We start from the raw sequence: 21,686 nt of genomic DNA, 5'->3' as shown, positions 1-21,686 counted from the left end.
TCGGAAAGAGAAAAACTCCTCATGTAAACGTGGCTACTGATTCAACTGGGACCTAGACTCGGGTCAGAAAAATAAAAAATCTTGCAAGATAAACAAACATGTAAGGGGGTGGAGGCCAGAAAACCGGTAGTCATGTGACACCGATATGAAGTACTTAACAAAACACATCAAGGAGGTGAAAGCCTGGAAGGAAAATATAGATTCAACAATATAAAAAGTGAAACATTTAATTGGAGTCACATGGGTAAATAACTTAATAAGCCACATTTAATAACCCCCACTCTTCCCCCCCCAGCACCCCCCTGAGACTGCATGGCCGGCAACCACAGGGAGGGACACTCGGAGGTCAGCATGCCAGGCACGCCACAGTTTCCACTTCCACTGCTCAATGAATGCCGGCTATTAATACAGCAGATATCGGGGATGCCATTCCCGGAACCCCCCCACCCTCCCAAGAGAGCACCAGAGGACACAGTTGACATCATCAAATCCCACGAAAAACCGACCTGATTGTTCCAGGCACAGTAGAGATCACAGACCAGACTCCAGTTGTTGTTAATCATACAGTCGAGAACCTTAACATGCGACATCTTGAAGAAGTCCGATTCCTTCGGCTGCTTGTAGCGGCGCTCCACGAGGCCACGGTAGCAGACAGTAGAGTGCCAGGGGACGATGGGGGACCGTCAACAGAAGGCGCCGGGTGCATCTCCATACCCATCTGTGACCCCAGCGGGTAACCTCCTAGCTTCAGCTGTCTTAATTACCATATGTTAATGAAGGGATCATGAAGAAAATAACTTCCCGGAAGAAAAAGTAGTCCACCGTGAGAAAGTACACCTCATCGCCATGGTTACAGAGCTCACTGCGACATCACGGTGCACCACTGAGCTCGCCTCTGCAGCTAAATGATCACAAACGCAATGCAGGAACCACGGAACTATCTCACCTCTCCACTCGAAGAACGTTCAACAGAAGCGTCCCTGATTGTCTGGTGCCGCAGCCCCCCCACCGCCGCAGAGCACCACTTCCTCTCCGAAGAAGATGGCACCACTACCGGGTGCCAGTAACTAGTAGCCGTCTAGGATTGTTTACATTCCTCCTTTTGAGGCTCTACGACACCCAGATGGTTGCGATTGCGGGGCTGAGAAGAAGCGCTACAACCAATTAGCAGTGAGACGTTACCCCTTGAGGCGGGGGTTTAAAGATGTTCATACATTTTAATAACCCTTGTGTGTGACGCTGCTGGACTTCCTCTTTGGCTCGTTCACAAAGATCTTAGGGTTAAAAATGCAAAAAATGTCGACTCGGGTTCCACTTTAAAGGCTTTAAACTAGCTTCTTTTAGGTTAGCCATCAATCATTCTACCCTCTTTCCTACTACTTTTATAATATCTCAACATTGGCTTAATTTCGATGTGGCACCATTTCCACTCAGGCTATCTTTAGATAATAACCCCGTTTCAGGAGCAATCGGAAGAGCTTATCTCGGAAATGACACAAGAAACAAGACTTTCCGTTAGCCAGCAGCACGGTCTAGGCGTGGTTTGTCGACCGACAAAAGGGGCGACTATGTCTGGTTCTCGATGTCTCGATGCGCAACTATATAGTCTTTATTCATTCATTCATTCATTTTCTACCGCTTTTCCTCACGAGGGTCGCGGGGGTGCTGGAGCCTATCCCAGCTGTCTTCGGGCGAGAGGCGGGGTACACCCTGGACTGGTCGCCAGCCAATCACAGGGCACATATAGACAAACAACAATTCACACTCACATTCATACCTATGGACAATTTAGAGTCGCTAATTAACCTAGCATGTTTTTGGAATTTGGGAGGGAGCCTATCCCAGCTGTCTTTGGGCGAGAGGCGGGGTACACCCTTTTAAGGAATGTTTTTTTTATATTTGTATTGGTACATGTTTGTATATTTGAGTGTGAAGTTGCTGTATGATGACTTTAGTGACTTATATTGTTATATACAATATTTTTATACACTATACTGTTATATACAATCACAGGGCACATATAGACAAACAACCATTCACACTCACATTCATACCTATGGACAATTTGGAGTCGCTAATTAACCTAGCATGTTTTTGGAATGTGGGAGGAAACCGGAGTACCCGGAGAAAACCCACGCATGCACGGGGAGACCATGCAAACTCCACACAGAGATGGCCGAGGGTGGAATTGAACCCTGGTCTCCTAGCTGTGAGGTCTGCGCGCTAACGACTAGTCCGCCGTGCCGCCCGGGTTAATATTTTAATATTTGAAATGTATTGATTAATAATATTAAGAGGATATCTGTATTACATTCATTCATTCATTTTCTACCACTTATCCTCACAAGGGTCGCGGAGAGTGCTGGAGCCTATCCCAGCTGTCTTCGGGCAAGAGAGGCGGGATACACCCTGGACTGGTCGCCAGCCAATACAGTATGGGAAAACTTTTCTGGAGCTTTATACTCATATTGGTACATGTTTGTATATTCGAGTGTGAAGTTGCTGTATGATGAATTCAGCGACTGTTATATTGTTATATACAATATTTTTATACACTATACTGTTATATTCAATCATAGGGCACATATAGACAAACAACCATTCACACTCACATTCATACCTATGGATAATTTGGAGTCGCTAATTAACCTAGCATGTTTTTGGCCACCCAAAACCCACGCATACACGGGGAGAACATGCAAACTCCACACAGAGATGAACTCGGTGATTGAACTCGGGTCTCCTAGCTGTGAGGTCTGTGCGCTAACCACTCGACCACCGTGCAGCTATACGTATTACATGTAACCCATAAATGTAGTTTACATTTACTATCAGGTGTCATGTATGAGTGTTTTCAGCAGTGTTTCCATAATGCATTGCATGTTATTATGAGTTATTATGCAATGTGAGAACATTTACAAAGGTATTGTGGCATTATATGTATTTATGCTATTTTAAAACATCCCCAATTGGCCTTGGAAATAGGTAGTTTAGCCCCAAACTCAAACTGCAAGTCGCTTTACTTTGGACTCAATCAAAAGCAGTTAACATTACACGTAAACAAGCGTGACATCATCCACGCCAATATAATCCAGTCACATGCTAAATATGGATTCGATAGCGCTCTCTGCACGCCATTCCAAAACATTTCATATTGACCTCAGTTGACCGCATGTGTGAAACGACCGATATCGATATCAGGAGTCATATTGCCAAGATCTCTTTAAAATGACTTCTTTTTTTTTTTCTCTCATTCATGAAATCTTTTCCTTCATCACAGTGCCCTACTCTGCCACCCTGCCACAGGAAATAATGCCGTTTCCTGCCAGGACCTCCACAACTGACGCAGACGCTGCGGGGTTAAGCTACAGTAAGTCCTGATAGTGCCTGGTTACATAAGGCTGCATTAACAGGAAACTCGTACACGTGGTTAAATGTCACACAAACACAATGTTGCCGCCGGGATGAAAACCATGAAGGGTAAATGAATCTAAAGGGTTTGCTATGACATAAGATGTAGCTTATAAAGTCTAGTGAGAGGGGGGGGGGGTTGTCAATGTGATGTGTCAAAGATGGAGGCAGCCAGCAGTGTTGACGGAGATGCCTTGGGCATGTGTAATAGATAGCACCTTTGCCTCACTGAGCATTAGGCTGCTTCTGTTCTGCCTGTCTGCCCACATCTTGGAGACCCCCCCCCCCTCATTCTCCGTTGGTACAGCCTTCAAAAACTAGCGAATCAACAGGGGCAGTCTGTCAACAAAAGGGCTGGACAATAGCCACGTTTACATGGACCTAAATATTCCAATTCCATTCGGGTTATTTGCTCAAACGGAAGGAATACATCTCATTCCGAAATAAAAGTGCCATTCCGAATGAATATATAATCGGATTCACAGGGGTTGGAATATTCCTTTCCCCAATCTGATTGAAGTATCTTTTACTGCATATACTGCGTTCTTCTTCTGTTTTTTTATTGGCGGTTGGCAAGCAGTTTTCGTGTGCATTAGCGCCATCTGTGGAACAGAATCTAAACCCTTCCGTACGCCATTCATAAGTCCAGTTTTATTAAAAAAAGAAAATACATATCTATATAAAACATGTGCCGAGCTTAATTATAAAATATTTTCCTGAATAAAAAATTATAATAAAAAAAACTTATAATAAAATAAATAAAATAAAAATAAAATAAAACAAAGCAGCACTACATTTTTAACATTTTGAAAAAAAATCTACACATTTTTAATAATTAGATTTGTACAATTTCTTAAAAAAAAATACCCAAAAACAGAATCGGCAAGGTTTGTTTTTGATTCAAACTAAATTCCAAGACCGGACGAACGGAAAACTGGCAATACGGAGTTATTCCAACAAGTGAAAGAAAAAACTGGAGGAAGTCGGTATCACGTGATGTTGGTGTTTACGCTTTACTGCGCATGCCCCATTGACTATTCTGGTTCATTATAGCGCCGCATGTAGACGCGCGATTGGAATATTCCTTTCCATGTATACCATTGCTTTCGGAAAGAGAAAAACTCCTCATGTAAACATGGTTACTGATTCAACTGGGACCTAGACTCAAGTCAGAAAAATTAAAAATCTTGCAAAATAAACAAACATGTAAGGGGGTGGAGGCCAGAAAACCGGTAGTCATGTGACACCGATATGAAGTACTTAACAAAACACATCAAGGAGGTGAAAGCCTGGAAGGAAAAAAGGATTGCGTTATATCGATATCGAATGATATGCAAGATGGATGATGTGTAACAGTACACGCCAATGGACAATGTCATTGTGACAAGGCTTCACGTTACATGCAGCTGGTAGCCGTGGATTAGAACAAGATGATGTGGATTCAACACAGCAGCAGGTTCACACAGGAAGTAGAAAAAAAACCAATACATTATTATGAATTACCATACCAGTTGGTAAACTGGTGTCACTCATTTATTTAGCGGCTAACACCGAATACCAACGTCACTCCTCCGCACGGGCGCAAGATAAGACCGCTTATCACACATTTTGATGACCTTGAGTGTTGCCGGGCGGATTTCCCGTTCGGTTGGAGAAAACAATCGCTTGCCAAATTGTGACCTGACGTTACTTCAGTCGGGAAAAGTTCATTTCCTGGTCACACTTTTTTGCTTTTCAAATGCATGCAAATGTTTTCATAACACCTTCCCCCTCGATATCCATTCATAACCTCCTCATCACATTTAAGATTATATTCCCCTTTCTCCGTCACTGATAAGAGATTCCATCTTTCCACGGTTTAAATATAGTATCGCTAAAATAAAATAACACCGTAATGAAAGATGAGGGAACGGGGTTATCAGGTTGGGAGGGAGAAGCGGGTGTGGCGAGCTATATTTAGACAAAAAAAGCTGTCCGTTTCATCCTCGCAGCATGAATGAGAGGACGGCGATCGATAAAAGGTGAGGGGAGTCTCATCATCTGGCCTGTTGGTTGCCTGGCAACCCTTGCAGGCAGTAAACTTTGCTTTCAGGGCAACAAAGCAAGTCACATGTGTGTGTTTACATATGTGGAAAATAAATACGCTAACACGCATCTCTTGTTTTTTTTGTATAACAGCACAGCATGGAAGACGGTTTTGTGAAAAGGCAGGCTTCGCTACACGTCTTAAAAATAAAGCCCGGAGCTCGGCCAAACGTGGGATCTGTAAGTTTGATTTTTTTTTTCCTTAGCATGATTCATTTTCTACCGCTTATCCTCACGAGGGTTGCGGGGGTGCTGGAGTCTATCCCAGCTGTCTTCGGGCAAAAGAGGCGGGGTACACCCTGGACTGGTCGCCAGCCAATCACAGGGCACATATAGACAAACAACCATTCACACTCACATTCATACCTATGGACAATTTGGAGTCGCTAATTAACCTAGCATGTTTTTGGAATGTGGGAGGAAACATTCCTTAACATTCATTAAACTTTCAGACCGTTTTAGTGTAGTAAATACATCTGCATCTTATACTTTTGATGATGTGTGTCTTGATTTGAGGAGCCCAGAGAGGGGCTGACGTCATTGCAGCACCCCAATGAATGCGTTGCTCAGATGCAATACAGTATGGGAAAACTTTTAAGGAGTTGTTTTGTTTTATATTCATATTGGTACATGTTTGTATATTTGAGTGTGAAGTTGCTGTATGATGACTTTAGTGACTTTTTATACACTATACTGTTATATACATCACAGGGCACATATAGACAAACAACCATTCACACTCACATTCATACTTACGGACAATTTGGAGTCGCCAATTAACCTAGCATGTTTTTGGAATGTGGGAGGAAACCGGAGTACCCGGAAAAAACCCACGCATGCACGGGGGAGAACATACAAACTCCACACAGAGATGGCCGAGGGTGGGATTGAACTAGCTGTGAGGTCTGCGCGCTAACCACTTTATCACCGTGCAGCCCATGGTACAGTGTGTACGTGTAAACAATTAATGATAATTATTTTAGTCATATAAGCATTTAGACAATCCACTTCCTGTTACTATTGTGGCACTTCTGCGACTTAATTGCTAAAAAAAATATATTCATATCTTTATTAACAACAACACACAACGTGAGTAAATAAGTTCACAGCTGCTGTGCAAGCAAGCATGATGGCGGGTCAAAGTGTGCAAGGGAGGGGGGGGGCTGTGTTTCCACGGCTGGGGCGGTGGTCGCAGTGTAAAGGAAGTGGATGAAGAGGAGGGAGGGGGGGGGCTTACTTACTTAGCGAGCGACAACGCCCCTCCCTTAATAATGAGGCGGGATGATGCAAGTAGGAGGGGGAGGGAGGCCTCATTATGGATTTTTTTGGGGGGGGGGGGGGTTTGTGTGTTGTTGTAGACATAATGACCGAAGATGAGTTCACGGCTTGAAAAGCGGAAGATCATAGCACTTGACTCCTTATGAGATCGCCGTGATGTTCAATGCCGCTCATAGCCACTCGGGGTAACGCTATCTGTCATGTGACACAATGTTTACATCGATGTTGCCATGGGAACGCACCCTAAAGCTCCCATATCCAAACCTTTATGATGCTTCCGCTTGTTGCCAGGCGGAAGTGGTTAACCGATGCTAATGGAGACATTTATTAGATAGGCGGCTCATGTTCCCTCTCCATTTTATGAGAGACGCCTCGCTCCATCAAGTGTTTGCTCCTCAACCCCCCCTCCACCCCCCCACATTCCCAAAGATTTATATCGTCCATCCTTGCAGAGTTCTGACACGCTAAGAGGATTGCGCTGCGACGCACTGTTGCCATTTTCTGATGATAGGTTAATCCAAAACATGGCAGCACCACTGCACTGTAATGACATGGACAAGCCAAGCGGGGGGGGGGGGGCAAAGCTGCAGTGTGATGATGATTAGAGTGACGTAACCACTCAAGTCACCGTGCAGAAGGATGAAACTGTGCCATCCGTGTATGTCTGGGCGCCAAAAAAAAAAAAAAAAAGAGTCCCGGCAAAGATTTTAGCCACGCAAATATAAACCTCCTCTTTGTGCTTGTCCCCGGCGGGGTGGGGAGAGACTTGAACCCAGTCACCCCCCCAACACCGGACACGCAGGCTTACATTTCTGCGACACATGATGGCACTTGTGTGGCATGTCACACGCTCGCAAAACTTTTTTTTTGATGATCACCCCGCGAGAATGTGAACGCACAGAGCCGGGATTGTATCGGAAATAAATGTGACCCTAGTGTGATTCGGGTCACATGATGAACGCTCGTCCGATACTTTAAAAAAAAAAAAAAAAAAACTCAAGGAATTAACATTCTGAAAAGCACACACACACTCTAGCCTCTGTTTCTTACCTCGCATGATGGAGCTATGACTCGATTCTCCTCATTGGCCTGCGGCAAGTCGCTCCAACGCGCCGCCATCATTCCACGTCATAAACACTCAAGGGGGAAAAGTCCTGCAGAGCCCACATGGAGCTGGGAGTGGGTGATGTCAAAAACAGGAAGGGAAATAGATCCTAATCCACGCTGTCGTCCTTCCTCATGTCCTGATGGAGAGGTGGAAATCTATATGGGACATTTTAACCAATTGAGGAATTAGTTGAACTCCAAAAAAGTAATTATTTATACAAAAACCTGCTCCTGTAGACTCAACGGACACAACCTTAGATACACGAGCACACCTTGTTTATTATTACATTTTTTTCTTGTGTGCATTATACAAAGTACTTTTTCGGTAAACTTATTTAATATAAAGTTGCATTCAGGAACGCTGCATGTTTACATTAACACAAATCAACATGGAGGAACGAAGTCGGAGTAGGAAAAAGCTATTTATTTAATCCTACCCCTATGTTATATTTAGTATATAACGTACAAAAGAATAAAAACTGCCTCAAAAATAAACACACCATACATAATAATAATAATAATAATAACAACACTGTTGGCATAAGATGCTGCAGGTGTACTTAATCTAATGTCCAGTGGGTGTTATTGTCAACAATGTGAAGCCCATTGAATGCCACTGACACTAAACAAGCATCATATCTGCATAATGCTTCATTTATTATTTAAAAAAAATCATATTTGCTACAAAAACACCCAAGAATGACATTTACGTCACCTTGTGCAACATTTCTTTGTAGTGACAACGATGTGTTGGTGTAATTAGTAATTAGGGGGGAGAAAAAAAAACATGTGTACATGTACATGCTGGTCATGAGACGTTCACGTCCAACACAAATCAATAACCCCCAGTGTGGGAAAACGTGCATGTCACATTGATGGGATGGGGATGGATCAAGCAATGTTTTTTTGTTAGCATTTTGAAAGCAGCTACAAGAAACTAGCATTACCTAATTGAGAAAACAACGCCCAGAGGACAAAATAAGCACTTTGTCCATCTTCGCGGGGGTCGAAAGAGGAGAGCGGGAGGCTGTCAGTGGCTCAGCCCGCCAAAGGAGCTCCGCCGGCGGCAGCCCGCTGCTGGAGCTCGCTGGAAGAAAAAAACACGACAGCAAACTCCCCTCCGTGGGCATTCCTTATTTACGGCTATCCGGCGAAAATCAACCCTCCCATGTTCATTCATCTCCACAGCGATCGATCATTAAAGATTTAAAAAGCGAAAACACAAAAAAAAAGGGAAGAGAAAGTGTATTCCTGTGCGGTCCCACTTGGCGAAGCGACCATCTGTACCTCGATGGATGAAGCTGCTTTGCCTTTGAAGAAGCCCCGCCCCTTGTGCCCGCCCACTCCCTGGCTGGCGTCCAATCAGGTGTCCAGTTTAATTTTGGAATTTTAAGGCGAACCAATTGAAGGCAGTGTTACATAACATTTCCTATAAAGAGCAGAAGGTACCACAACAACATTGTCCCAAAGCATCTAAGGGACACAAGCGTGTTAAAAATGACCACAGATTTTTTTTTGTGTGTTTCAGTGCCCCTTTTTATTATATAATATATATATATATATTATATATATATATGCAGATTGCATATTGATTTTGGGAAGATGGGAATGAATCAAACTTTTTGGCACGGTTTGGAGACAGATTTAATATATATATAATTTTATATATTTCTTTAATTTATAAATTTATATATACAATTTTATATATTATATCTAATTATATTAATATATAATAATATTATATATATATACGTTATTATATTATATATGTATTATATAATTATATATTATGTTATATGTATTATTATATATATAATTATATTATATATATAATATAATATATAATAATTATATATATATATATCCATCTCCAAATCGTGCCAAAAAGTTTCATTCCCATCTTCCGGAATCAATATGCATGAAGCTGCTGGTCGCATATATATATATATACATATTATATATTATTATTATATATTATATATAAAATCCATCTCCAAACCATGCCAAAAAGTTTGTTTCATTCCCATCTTCCGGAATCAATCTGCACATGTGCAGTAACATGGAATAGTCCATTGCATGAGAACGGAGGAGGGAGCAGTTGAAGCGCTCATGTTAGATTACGCATTTTATCATATGACTAAAACGATAGTATGTACTTTAAATCACAATTAAAAAGTAATAATCAATTTTTATGAGACGTTAAGGGGCACCAGACAATTTGCTAGTGTTTGCCTAATGGTAACTCCGTCCCTGATTAGATGGTGCAGGTGTACCTAAATTATCTAATCTAAGCTATGTGTTAGCATAGCTTTCACTCACATTCCTCCAGTGGCCTATGGGTGGCCGGAGAGTGATCAGCGTAGTGGGCGTGCCCGGAGGCGGACCGTTGGTGGAATAAATTAAAACAGAACGTTTTGGAAATCCAAAGAAATATGGCTGGAATAGGTGCAGATTCTGGAAGATCTATCAAGCTTTACTGTGCAGGTTATCTTGTGTGACCGAAAATGCATATAATAGGTTCCCTTTAAATGGTTGAAAAAAATAGAATTACGTTTTATACAGGACAAAAACGCATCGCTGGGTTTCAGGAGTTAAAATGATCGTTTTGATTGTGTACATTTTGTACACAGTACTAAGAGGTCTCCATTTTGTTTGCCAAGCCATCAGCCATTAGTTCTTAACTTTATTATAATGACATGTAGGACACAGTGGCCGCATGGGAATCCATGGAGCATACAAAAAAAAAAACATGGGGGGGCTGCACACAGCTGATCCAGACAAAGACAAAGGCTGACAGTGTTCTGTTTTGCAGGCTACTCCAGCAGCACAATAGAGCACAGGACAATAGGACCTCCTTTGACCCACAGTGCTGCGAGGATCTCCCCGGTTTCGGGGGAAAGCTATTGTCTGAAAAGACGGTGCACCCCAATTTAGACAATGGTCAACTTAAAGTGATGTGCAGCAAGTGATGCTAAACATGACAAGCAGCTTTTCCAACATGCACTTTAAGAAGGAGGAAAGATGGCCCACAACAGGTATGGTGATGACAAACATTACTAAAAATTGTCATTATAGAGGATCTTTGACTTCATTTTTTGTCTTAATGTATGACTATTTTGGCCATGTGGTGATTAAGAAACGGCTGAACATTGTATTGACATTCCTTACAAAATAAGAGTCTGAACCTCCACTATCAACTCTCTTTCATTAGTTTATTATGACATGTAAACAATACAATACTCATTGAACTATTAACTGAGCCGTCTAAGTGGTTGTTGTTGTTCAAGTGATTCATTCATTCATTCATTTTCTACCACGAGGGTCGTGGGGGTGCTGGAGCCTATCCCAGCTGTCTTCCAGCAAGAGAGGCGGGGTACACCCTGGACTGGTCGCCAGCCAATCACAGGGCACATATAGACAAACAACCATTCACACTCACATTCATACCTATGGACAATTTGGAGTCGCTAATTAACCTAGCATGTTTTTGGAATGTGGGAGGAAACCGGAGTTGAATTGAACTCGGGTCTCCTAGCTGTGAGGCCTGCGCGCTAACCTCTCGTCCGCCGTGCAGCCCTCAAGTGATTGTAAGTAAAAAAAACAAACAAAAAAAAAGACCATAAAAATGCTTAAACACAACAATAATAGGGCGGCACGGTGGTCTAGTGGTTAGCACGCATACCTCACAGCTAGGAGACTCAAGTCAATCCCACCCTCGGCCATCTCTGTGTGGTTTTTGCATGTTCTCCCCGTGCATGCGTGAGTTTTCTCCGGGTACTACGTTTTCCTCCCACATTCCAAAAACATGCTAGGTTAATTAGCGACTCCAAATTGTCCATAGGTATGAATGTGAGTGTGAATGGTTGTTTGTCTATATGTGCCCTGTGACTGTATATAACAGTATAGTGTATAAAAATATTGTATACAACAATATAACAGTCACTAAAGTCATCATACAGCAACTTCACACTCAAATATACAAACATGTGATTGTATATAACAGTATAATGTATAAAAATATTGTATACAACAATATAACAGTCACTAAAGTCATCATACAGCAACTTCACACTCAAATATACAAACATGTACCAATATGAATATAAAAAAAAAACCAACTCCTTAAAAGGACTCCAAATTGTCCATAGGTATGAATGTGAGTGTGAATGGTTGTTTGTCTATATGTGCCCTGTGATTGGCTGGCGACCAGTCCAGGGTGTACCCCACCTCTTGCCCGAAGACAGCTGGGATAGGCTCCAGCACCCCATGCGACCCTTGTGAGGAAAAGCGGTAGAAAATGAATGAACAATAATAATAACACAAATCAGTCACACTCCAGACCCACAATTAGTAGCTCACTTTTTTTAACCAGTTTTAATATTAAAAAATGGGATTATTTCCCCCAAATATGATATAATATAATATAGTAAATATAAAAACGACTAGAATAAAACTCAGTAGACTGCAGATAAGACAAAAAAGTAGTCTAAACAGCAGTGAAATCTCAGTGGGTAAATAGCTGTCCTATGTTGGACCAAAGGACTGGAAATCGAATCCGTTGTAACGACGGGGCTTCGGATGTCAAAATCTTCATTCATTTGTACAATTCCCGTTTTGTTCCCTTTGTGCAGGGGGTGGGGGGGCAGTTTACCTGTAGCCTACTTCATTCTTCTTTCCTGTGCGCTCTCATCCCTCCACGGAGCGTGACAAAGCCACAGCATGTGAAAGCTTTGCCGCCTTTACACACCGTCTCACTTTCACCCGCACTTGGCATAGACAATGGCACCTGTTGGATTCCCATGGCCGTGCGGTGCACATTCGGTTAACCGCCGCCGTTTTTTTTTTTTTTTACGATAAAGGATGCACAAGCTTGCAAGGCTTGAGGCAGCTGTGTTGTTTGTTGAGTCACCACCCCCACCCCCCCCCCCACCTCCTTCATTTTTCTTATCGCATACACTCCCCTTGCAACTTTAAGGGTCACGGACAAATTTGTAGTGAACGTTAGGAATGATCTTGTTTATCACAGAACAGTCTCTTTTTGTTTGCGCTCACTCGTGTGTTAGCCAAATAAGTCATCTGGCGGGCTCATTTAGCTCCGTGGCGCTCAGCTTTTTTTGGAGCCCGAGCTGTGTTTTCATTGTACTTTTATTAGCTTTTGCAGGCAGCCATGCACATAAAAAATCAACAAATGACTCACTATAATCACAATAATTCGTATACAGACGCAGGCGGATTAAATGTACCATATTAGATTATTTTTCACCACTTTTAAATAAGTCACAGAGGTCCTAAATCTATGCTGGAATTGAGAAAGCAGCTTTAATAATGAGCTGTGTTCAAGATGCATTCAAAGACACAGCGAATCAACATGTTACATGGGTAAGCACTAGACTTGATCGTCGTAAAAATTATAAAATTAAATAAGACCCATATAAAAACACAGCGAGGCGGCACGGCAGACAAGTGGTTAGCGCGCACACCTCACAGCTAGGAGACCAGGGTTCAATTCCACTCTCGGCCATTTCTGTTTGCATGTTCCCCTCGTGCATCTCCGGGTACTCCGGTTTCCTCCCACATTCCAAAAACATGCTAAGTTAATTAGCGACTTTAAATTGTCAATAGGTATGAATGTGAGTGTGAATGTTTGTTTGTCTATATGTGCCCTGTGATTGTATATAACAGTATAGTGTATAAAAATATTGCATATAACAATATAACAGTCACTAAAGTCATCATACAGCAACTTCACACTCAAATATACAAACATGTACCAATATGAATATTAAAACAACTCCTTAAAAGGACTCCAAATTGTCAATATGTATGAATGTGAGTGTGAATGGTTGTTTGTCTATATGTGCCCTGTGATTGGCTGGCGACCAGTCCGGGGTGTACCCCGCCTGTCGCCCGGGGGCGGCTGGGATGGGCTCCAGCACCCCCCGCGTCCCTTGTGGGGGAAAAGCGGTGTAAAATGAATGAATGAATGAATGAAAAACACAGCGAGACAAAACTCAACTCTGAACCCCTGACGTCACTTCCTGTCTGGCAATTACTCTCCACATTTATACCAATCAGAAGTCTGATTTATGGCTTATTTACTCTTACTTTATAGGCCTACTTTATTGGGTAATACCAATATAAATGCAACTGTAAGGGTGTTATTTCATGTCCATAGGGCTCTAATAACTTTTTAAAAACTAATTAAGAAGGTTGTAAATAGGTTTTCTATGCTCTATTCAATTTATCAATCAGGAATGCTTATTTACGGAAATTCATATATCACATCCAATCAATGAACTGCGATAAATGAGGGATTACTTTATAGGTGCTTTATATAACTTCTGTATTATAATGTGTTACTATTATTCATTCATTTTCTACCGCCTTTCCTCACGAGGGTCGCGGAGGTGCTGGAGCCTATCCCAGCTGTCTTCAGGCGAGAGGCGGGGTATACACCCTGAACTGGTCGCCAGCCAATAACAGGGCACATATAGACAAACAACCATTCACACTCACATTCATACCTATGGACAATTTGGAGTCCTTTTAAGGAGTTGTTTTTTTAATATTCATATTGGTACATGTTTGTATATTTGAGTGTGAAGTTGCTGTATGATGACTTTAGTGACTGTTATATTGTTATATACAATATTTTTATTCACTATACTGTTATATACAATCACAGGGCACATATAGACAAACATCCATTCTATTATAAGCTATTATTTATTCACTTATGGGATTTACAGTATTTTTAAGCATGTAAATTTGAGTACACATTAAAACAAGAGTAAAAAATGACTGATGTACCTTTTAAGATGTGTAGTAAAGCCTTTTTTCCCCTAAAGCTGTTCCTGTTACTGTCATAAACAAAAAGTAAATTTGTTTTCCACTTTATACAAGTGGCGTTTAGCGACACCTGACTCTCCGTTGCCCTGGCGACAGCAACAAGGCCAAAGAAAACAAAACATTCTTCCGGACGTTTGAAGCGTGTTTGCACTGTCTGTTTTGATGTCTGCTTTAAGGGTCCTCTTCAAGGGGGTCAAGGCCCGGGGGGGGCTGGACAATGCCTCCGAAACACAGCACTATTTGCTTAGAGAAGAAACTCACACAGGCCATAACGTTAGTTTATAGATCCATTATGGTAAAATATGTATATATTCTAATATTATTTCAGCATAATTCCCACTAGATGTCATGAAATTGAATAGAGAATGAATATTTATACTGTACCTGTAACTGGGAACAAGCATATTAATATTTTATACGTGTGTTCGAACCCCGACACTGCACCCAATGTGTGTTTTCCATGAGTCAGAGCAAGTCTCGATGATGCCAACTTTATTAATCTGTCGCCATCTGCCACCGCCGTCCTCACCGGCTGGCCTTTGCTTTATCGGTGTCTTCATCACATTTACACACAACACAAAACAATTCATATACAAATTGTCACAACAAAATACTAATAATCAGTCAGACTTTGTACTTTTGCTTGCCGCTCTTGCTGATGACGCAGATATGCTGAAAAGACAGAGAAAAACAAATTAAAAGTCACTTTATTCTGTTTCATGTGTGAGCCAGCTGGAGGGGGGCGGGGTCAGGTTTGACTCAGTAAAAAAAACATGACATGTAATTTACAGAAAAAGTACATCATTTTATTTTTGATGCTATTTAAGAGCTGTAATATGTTGGAAATGATTCAGCTTTATGTTTCCAACCCATAAGAATACTCTGTAATCATACTTCTTGTTTGGGACAAGGACAGTGTGAACAGGGAACAGAAACCTGCTCGGTTGGTTCAGGTTTCAGGGTAAGGGTGTGGTGGCTGTGTAGGGTCACCTCTTTGATTTACTATTTTCACCAACTCCCTCCCTCCCTCGGTGTCTTTCATCTCTTCCTCTCCACCCTTCAAAAAAAAGGTCGCTTGCAAAACTTACATTCAGGTCACGGAAGTACTCGTTGTAGTCCAAAGCGTAGCCGACAACAAAGCGGTTTGGGATTTCAAATCCGACATCTGTGGGAGGGAATAAGAAGAAGTTCATTCATTCATTCATTCATTTTCTTCTGTTTATTGTCACGGGGTCGCGGGGGTGCTGGAGCCTATCCCAGCTGTCTTCGGGCAAGAGACGGGGTACACCCTGGACTGGTCGCCAGCCAATACAGTATGGGAAAACTTTTAAGGAGTTGTTTTTTTATACTCATATTGGTACATGTTTGTATATTTCAGTGTGAAGTTGCTGTATGATGATTTTAGTGACTGTTATATTGTTATATACAATATTTTTATACACTATACTGTTATATACAATCACAGGGCACATATAGACAAACAACCATTCACACTCACATTCATACCTATGGACAATTTGGAGTTGCTAATTAACCTAGCATGTTTTTGGAATGTGGGAGGAAACATTCCTTAACATTGATTAAACTTTCAGACCGTTTTAGTGTAGTAAATACATCTGCATCTTATACTTTTGATGATGTGTGTCTTTATTTGAGGAGCCCATAGAGGGGCTAACGTCATTGCAGCACCCCAATGAATGTGTTGCTCAGATGCAATACAGTATGGGAAAACCTTTAAGGAGTTGTTTTTTTTTTAATATTCATATTAGTACATGTTTGTATATTTGAGTGTGAAGTTGCTGTATGATGACTTTAGTGACTGTTATATTGTTTTATATTGTTATATACAAAATTTTATATTTCTCCAGAGTACTCGGAGAAAACCCACGCATGCACGGAGAAGAACATGCAAACTCCACACAGAGATGGCCAAGGGTGGTATTGAACTCGGGTCTCCTCGCTGTGAGGTCTGCGTGCTAACCACTAGACCACCATGCAGCCCTAAGGTGAAGTTACTTTCCCTAAATAATAACATGAATCATACAAGAAACGATGTAAACACTTACAGTCGGTCAGGTTGTCGTCCATGTTGGGAGCCCTCTTCACCAGCAGACTGAAATGAGTTGAACTTAGTTACCAGAGCCCAGAGAGGGGCTAACGTCATTGCAGCACCCCAATGAATGACAGATAATTTAACCTTAAAATAGAATTTCACTGTGACATTAAACTGTGAGGCGTCATTTGGACTCTTGGTCCATTCTTGAAGACCAAGACTTCTTCCACCAAATCAAACTCATCCCAGAATGCATTTGTGCACTGGGATTAGATTTTTTCATCAACGAGTCCCATTACTTTAGTGCATAATGTAAATTGGCATCCGCATAGAGGACACTACGGACAAAGTGACATCTTATTTCATCACACACTTGGCATTTCCTGTTATGGGGCCAAGGGGGGGGGGGTAAACATGGGTGACAGACATACTGACTCACCCCGCGACCTTGACCATCTTGGGTTCAAAGGTCTCCACATGCTTCAGAAGAGCCTTCATTGTCTTGCCTGTGTCAACAATGGCCTTATGGGAGAAGATGAATATGTCAGACATTTTTTTTTTTCATGGAATATAACATGTTAGCGATGACTAATAAATGCTGACTCACCTCAACAATGAGGACGCTCTTGGTGATATGAAAAAAAAGGGTAAAACACGTTGAATTTCTATTATTTTGCATGCAAACTTGCTATGCATGTGTAAAAAAAAAAACAAGGGTATCCATGGCAACAAGAGCGAGAATCACTTCTATTCTAGTCAAGGAGTCAACATCTGAATAACGTGTGTCGCACGCTTCCACCGCTGTGACAATGTGGAAGTCCGGCATCGAGCCAAATGTTCTCCCGCTCTACACCTGACCCTCGTTACATAACAGAGTGGAGAAACTATACAGAGTGGGGGGGGGGGGGGTATTTAATGAGTATAACCTGCTGTAGAAAGTGTATGTAAGCATGCCGGATGACGTCTTTTGTTTGTGATTTTAACAGAGTATGTTCTGTTCTGCTCTTGTGTGTGTTGGTGAATGTGCCAAGGAACACTTTGTTACATCTGGAGAAGGTTTGCTTTAAAAGACAGACAACGTAGTATTTTTTTTTTACCTGTTTTTAACTAAAAGAGATGTCAAGGGAGGTTTCATGTCCCGAATATTCTTGACCTTACAGTTAAAGATAAAGTGGAGTGATTCATGCACGCCTGTGCAGTGTGATATGATGCAATTCACTTGTCATGTGGGAAAAAGACAGTATAAATGACAAACGGTCAAAATATATTGAAAGACATGCATAAATACATGTGAGAGTCTTGAACCAGTCATGATGTGCTATACATATCACTATATTGACACTTACTATGGTACCCATTATGTCATTGTATGGTCATATCACCTCGTACTTTGGTACGTAACACAAAAAAAATACAAAAAAAAATGTATCTAAATTTTTTATCTAAAGAATTCATGAAATAAATTAATAAATAAAATAAATTTGCGAAATACAAGGATGAAGAGTCTTGAACCAGTCATGATGTGCTATACATATCACTATATTGACACTTACTATGGTACCCATTATGTCATTGTACGGTCATATCACCTCGTACTTTGGTATGTGACAAAAATAAAATAAATGTTAGGAAAGCAGGAAGTGAACAAATGTAACAGTTACTGATGCCAATGTTTGTAAAACAAACCAAAAAACGCATGGCGGTCGAGTGGTTAGCGCGCAGACCTCACAGCGAGGAGACCCTAGTTCAAATTAATTAAAAAAAAACGTAAACTATATTATGAAAGCAGGAAGTGAACAAATGTAACAGTTAGTGATTGTAAAAGTACCAGATGGAGGGGTAGGATTTAATAAGCTTTGCTTCTTCCTACTCCTTTTGGACATGTGGAACTGTGAACTGATTGTGTGATGCATTCAATTGTAATCTGATGCATGTTCAAATGAAATAGAACCATTACCATTTTACAGTCAGACGGCTATGTTTTTCAACCAATCTTGCTCAAATTTGCCATACATATGCTTGTCAGTTCCTTACATGTGTGTACCAAATTTGGTGGTGATTCGGTTAAACACCTTAAAGTTACAGTGTCTGTTTTGTAGAAGACATTGAACTGTTGGAGAAATTTCAAGTCAATCCTACTTATAAGGTTTAATCGGAGTTCCATCATGTGGTCAGAAGAAATAATACCACGAGCAATACAGATAAGAGTGTACGTTCTGAAAATTACAAGAGTCGAAGAGCTTACGAACGAATCTATTTTAAAAATAAAAATATTCAGTACTATAAGGTGATAGTTTTGTATTGGATATTATTAAGAGCGTGCCGGATGAAGTACCGTGCGGTGACTATATTTAGCTGACAGCTCCCTCTTGATGTCTTTTCCATGTACAAAAATATGAAAAACATGAAAGTTATGACACTATCTCCGAGCACTCAAACGCACCTTTCCACGTAGAAACGATAGATCTCTGCTGCCGATGATGTGCAGGTCCTCTGTGGATTGATCATTCTGTGGAAGAGTCGACACAAAATGCTCGTCAAAGATCCTCTCTGACGTGGATGCACTTTAAAGGCATCACATGGTCCAAAAACACAACCCGAGGGCTTGCAGGTCACGTGATTCCATTCCAATCTCACATGTGACCTTCCAGTGTTATTGACATTCACTCATATATAATAGATGATTGAACCTTAAAATAGAATCTCATTGTGACATTAAACTTTTCCTTTTCATGCCTGGTGATGACATCATTGGAACTGTTAAGTGTGTCATCCCCAAGGTAAATTCCTGGAGTTAGAATTCCAGGTGCTCGACCGTGTTATTATCTGGAGCAACAACGTCCTCCTCTGTGTGTCCTTGTGGCGTGGCCTTTCACCATTTTTTAAAACGTGAGCAACAGTGACATCTAGTGGCAGAGGTGAATATGACATTATTTCAAGCTCCCATTGACAACTGTTTGACTCATTCATTCATTCATTCATTTTCTACCTCACAAGGGTTACGGAGGTGCTGGAGCCTATCCCAGCTGTCTTCAGGCGAGAGGCGGGGTATACACCCTGAACTGGTCGCCAGCCAATCACAGGGCACATATAGACAAACAACCATTCCTTAACATTGATTAAACTTTCAGACCGTTTTAGTGTAGTAAATACATCTGCATCTTATACTTTTGATGATGTGTGTCTTCATTTGAGGAGCCCAGAGAGGGGCTAACGTCATTGCAGCACCACAATGAATGCGTTGCTCAGATGCAATACAGTATGGGAAAACTTTTAAGGAGTTTTTTTTAATACTCATTGGTACATGTTTGTATATTTGAGTGTGAAGTTGCTGTATGATGACTTTAGTGACCGTTATATTGTTATATACAATATTTTTATACACTATACTGTTATATACAATCACAGGGCACATATAGACAAACAACCATTCACACTCACATTCATACCTATGGACAATTTGGAGTCGCTAATTAACCTAGCATGTTTTTTTGGAATGTGGGAGGAAACCAACGCATGCACGGGGAGAACATGCAAACTCTACACAGAGGGTGGAATTGAACTTGGGTCTTTGAGCTGTGAGGCTTGTGTGCTAACCACTCAACCACTGTGCAGCCACTGTTTCGCTCATTAAAACAAATCCAACATAGGTCAATATATGCTAAGCTAAACATATTAGTGGTTAGCATGCAGGCCTCACAGCTAGGAGACCCGAGTTCGATTCCACCCTCGGCCATCTCTGTGTGGAGTTTGCATGTTTTCTCCGGGTACTCCGGTTTCTTCCCACATTCCAAAAACATGCTAGGTTAATTAGCGACTCCAAATTGTCCATAGGTATGAATGTGAGTGTGAATGGTTGTTTGTCTATATGTGCTATTTGTCTATATATGTATATTTATACACTTTATATCTTCTTTAAAGTACATTTTAATGTTTTTTTTCAGCATTTTCTTCCTCTGTCACAGGCCAAGAAAAAATAAAACACTCTACGGACTGCAAATGGCCCCTGACCCGGACTTTGGACACGCCTGCTTTGAAGCATCTCACCCACCAGGTAGCTCTTAAGCCGTATGAACTCCACCCGTGTCTCCAGGTACTTGTTAGAGTTGCGTCCCAGCACCTTGATGTACTCCATCAGGTCTGCGCAGAACTTGTAACCGCCCTTTAGAACACACAGGACCATGATGTTGTCGTCCACAAAGTCCTCTGTGATATATCGGGCCAGGCGCTCGGTCCTACACAACACATCACAAATTCATCGCAAATAACCTTTTAAGAACATTTTAAGAATCTTTAAATGCATTTTGATGAGCCCACCTGTCCATGACGACACCGTGTGGAATGTAAACACTGTCTATGTCGTCATGGTAATGCTCTGGGTAGGTGAACAGGTTCAGGCTGTATCCTGGCCAGTCGTCTTTTATCTGTGATAATATTTCCATCTTATATACACACAATCAATATCACTGATCAGCTAGTTTTGTATTAGACTTACCACAATACCTCTTTTTTTCCCGGCATCCTCCATTTTTGGAAGAAAAGAGGTTCACAAGTATATTCCAGTGGTGCTAACACCAGTTATTAAAATACTATCAATAGTATATTACTGGCAAAGAGATACTTTTTGCTTGCTTCTCATCCAGGATTGTCCACACAATGAGGACAACAACCCACTCTGGTCAGACATGTGCTAAGCAATCATGCTTGAGTCATTTGCGGGTTTTTTTTTTTAATAGAGTGCAGCCTTGTTTCCCTTAATTACCGTCATGTGACGCCTTGCAGGCATGCGGGGCTACCGCCGACCAATCAGTGTGCTATTTCATTTGAACATGCATCAGATTACAATTGAATGCATCCCATAATCAGTTCACAGTTCCACATGTCCGAAAGGAGTTGGAAGAAG

The 21,686-nt window shown here is 41.3% G+C and overlaps 2 protein-coding genes across 3 annotated transcripts in view; both read right to left on the bottom strand.

The window, feature by feature from the left end:
- arhgap21a (Rho GTPase activating protein 21a) overlaps positions 1-9,183 on the bottom strand; it is a 59,906-nt gene extending 50,723 nt beyond the window's left edge. The window contains exons 1-2 of one of the 2 annotated variants that reach the window (XM_058060597.2): positions 8,829-9,183; positions 7,825-8,037 (exon numbers count right to left, since the gene is read on the bottom strand). In XM_058060597.2, the coding sequence (XP_057916580.2) occupies positions 7,825-7,896 (72 nt within the window). In that variant the 5' untranslated portion in view covers positions 7,897-8,037; positions 8,829-9,183. Of the gene's footprint in view, positions 1-506; positions 1,669-7,824; positions 8,038-8,828 lie in introns of those variants that run through there. The other variant, XM_058060596.2, reaches the window with a different exon arrangement.
- Positions 9,184-14,621: 5,438 nt separating this feature from the next.
- On the bottom strand, positions 14,622-21,311 carry prtfdc1a (phosphoribosyl transferase domain containing 1a). Its single transcript, XM_078791717.1, has 10 exons — positions 21,279-21,311; positions 21,101-21,207; positions 20,835-21,018; positions 19,227-19,292; positions 17,391-17,408; positions 17,223-17,305; positions 16,797-16,843; positions 15,819-15,895; positions 15,368-15,402; positions 14,622-15,284 (listed from the first exon to the last, which is right to left on the bottom strand). The coding sequence occupies exons 1-10, from the start codon at positions 21,309-21,311 to the stop codon at positions 15,275-15,277; spliced, it is 660 nt and encodes a 219-aa protein (XP_078647843.1). The 3' UTR covers positions 14,622-15,274.
- Positions 21,312-21,686: the final 375 nt, after the last annotated feature.

Source organism: Doryrhamphus excisus, linkage group LG7, assembly GCF_037039965.1.
Source record: "Doryrhamphus excisus strain RoL-2023G ecotype Guam linkage group LG7, RoL_Dexc_Guam_v1.1, whole genome shotgun sequence".
Lineage (NCBI taxonomy): Eukaryota > Metazoa > Chordata > Actinopteri > Syngnathiformes > Syngnathidae > Doryrhamphus > Doryrhamphus excisus.
The sequence above is the reverse complement of the archived record's forward strand: the minus strand, read 5'-3'. Positions and strand labels throughout refer to the sequence as shown.

Coding starts and splice junctions, on each gene's coding strand:
- prtfdc1a (XM_078791717.1), bottom strand. CDS start 21,311: ATGGAGGATGCCGGGAAAAAAAGAGGTATTGTG. Junction 21,019..21,100: donor CACGGTGTCGTCATGGACAG/GTGGGCTCATCA, acceptor TGTGTTGTGTAG/GACCGAGCGCCTGGCCCGAT. Junction 19,293..20,834: donor TACGGCTTAAGAGCTACCTG/GTGGGTGAGATG, acceptor ACTCTTCCACAG/AATGATCAATCCACAGAGGA.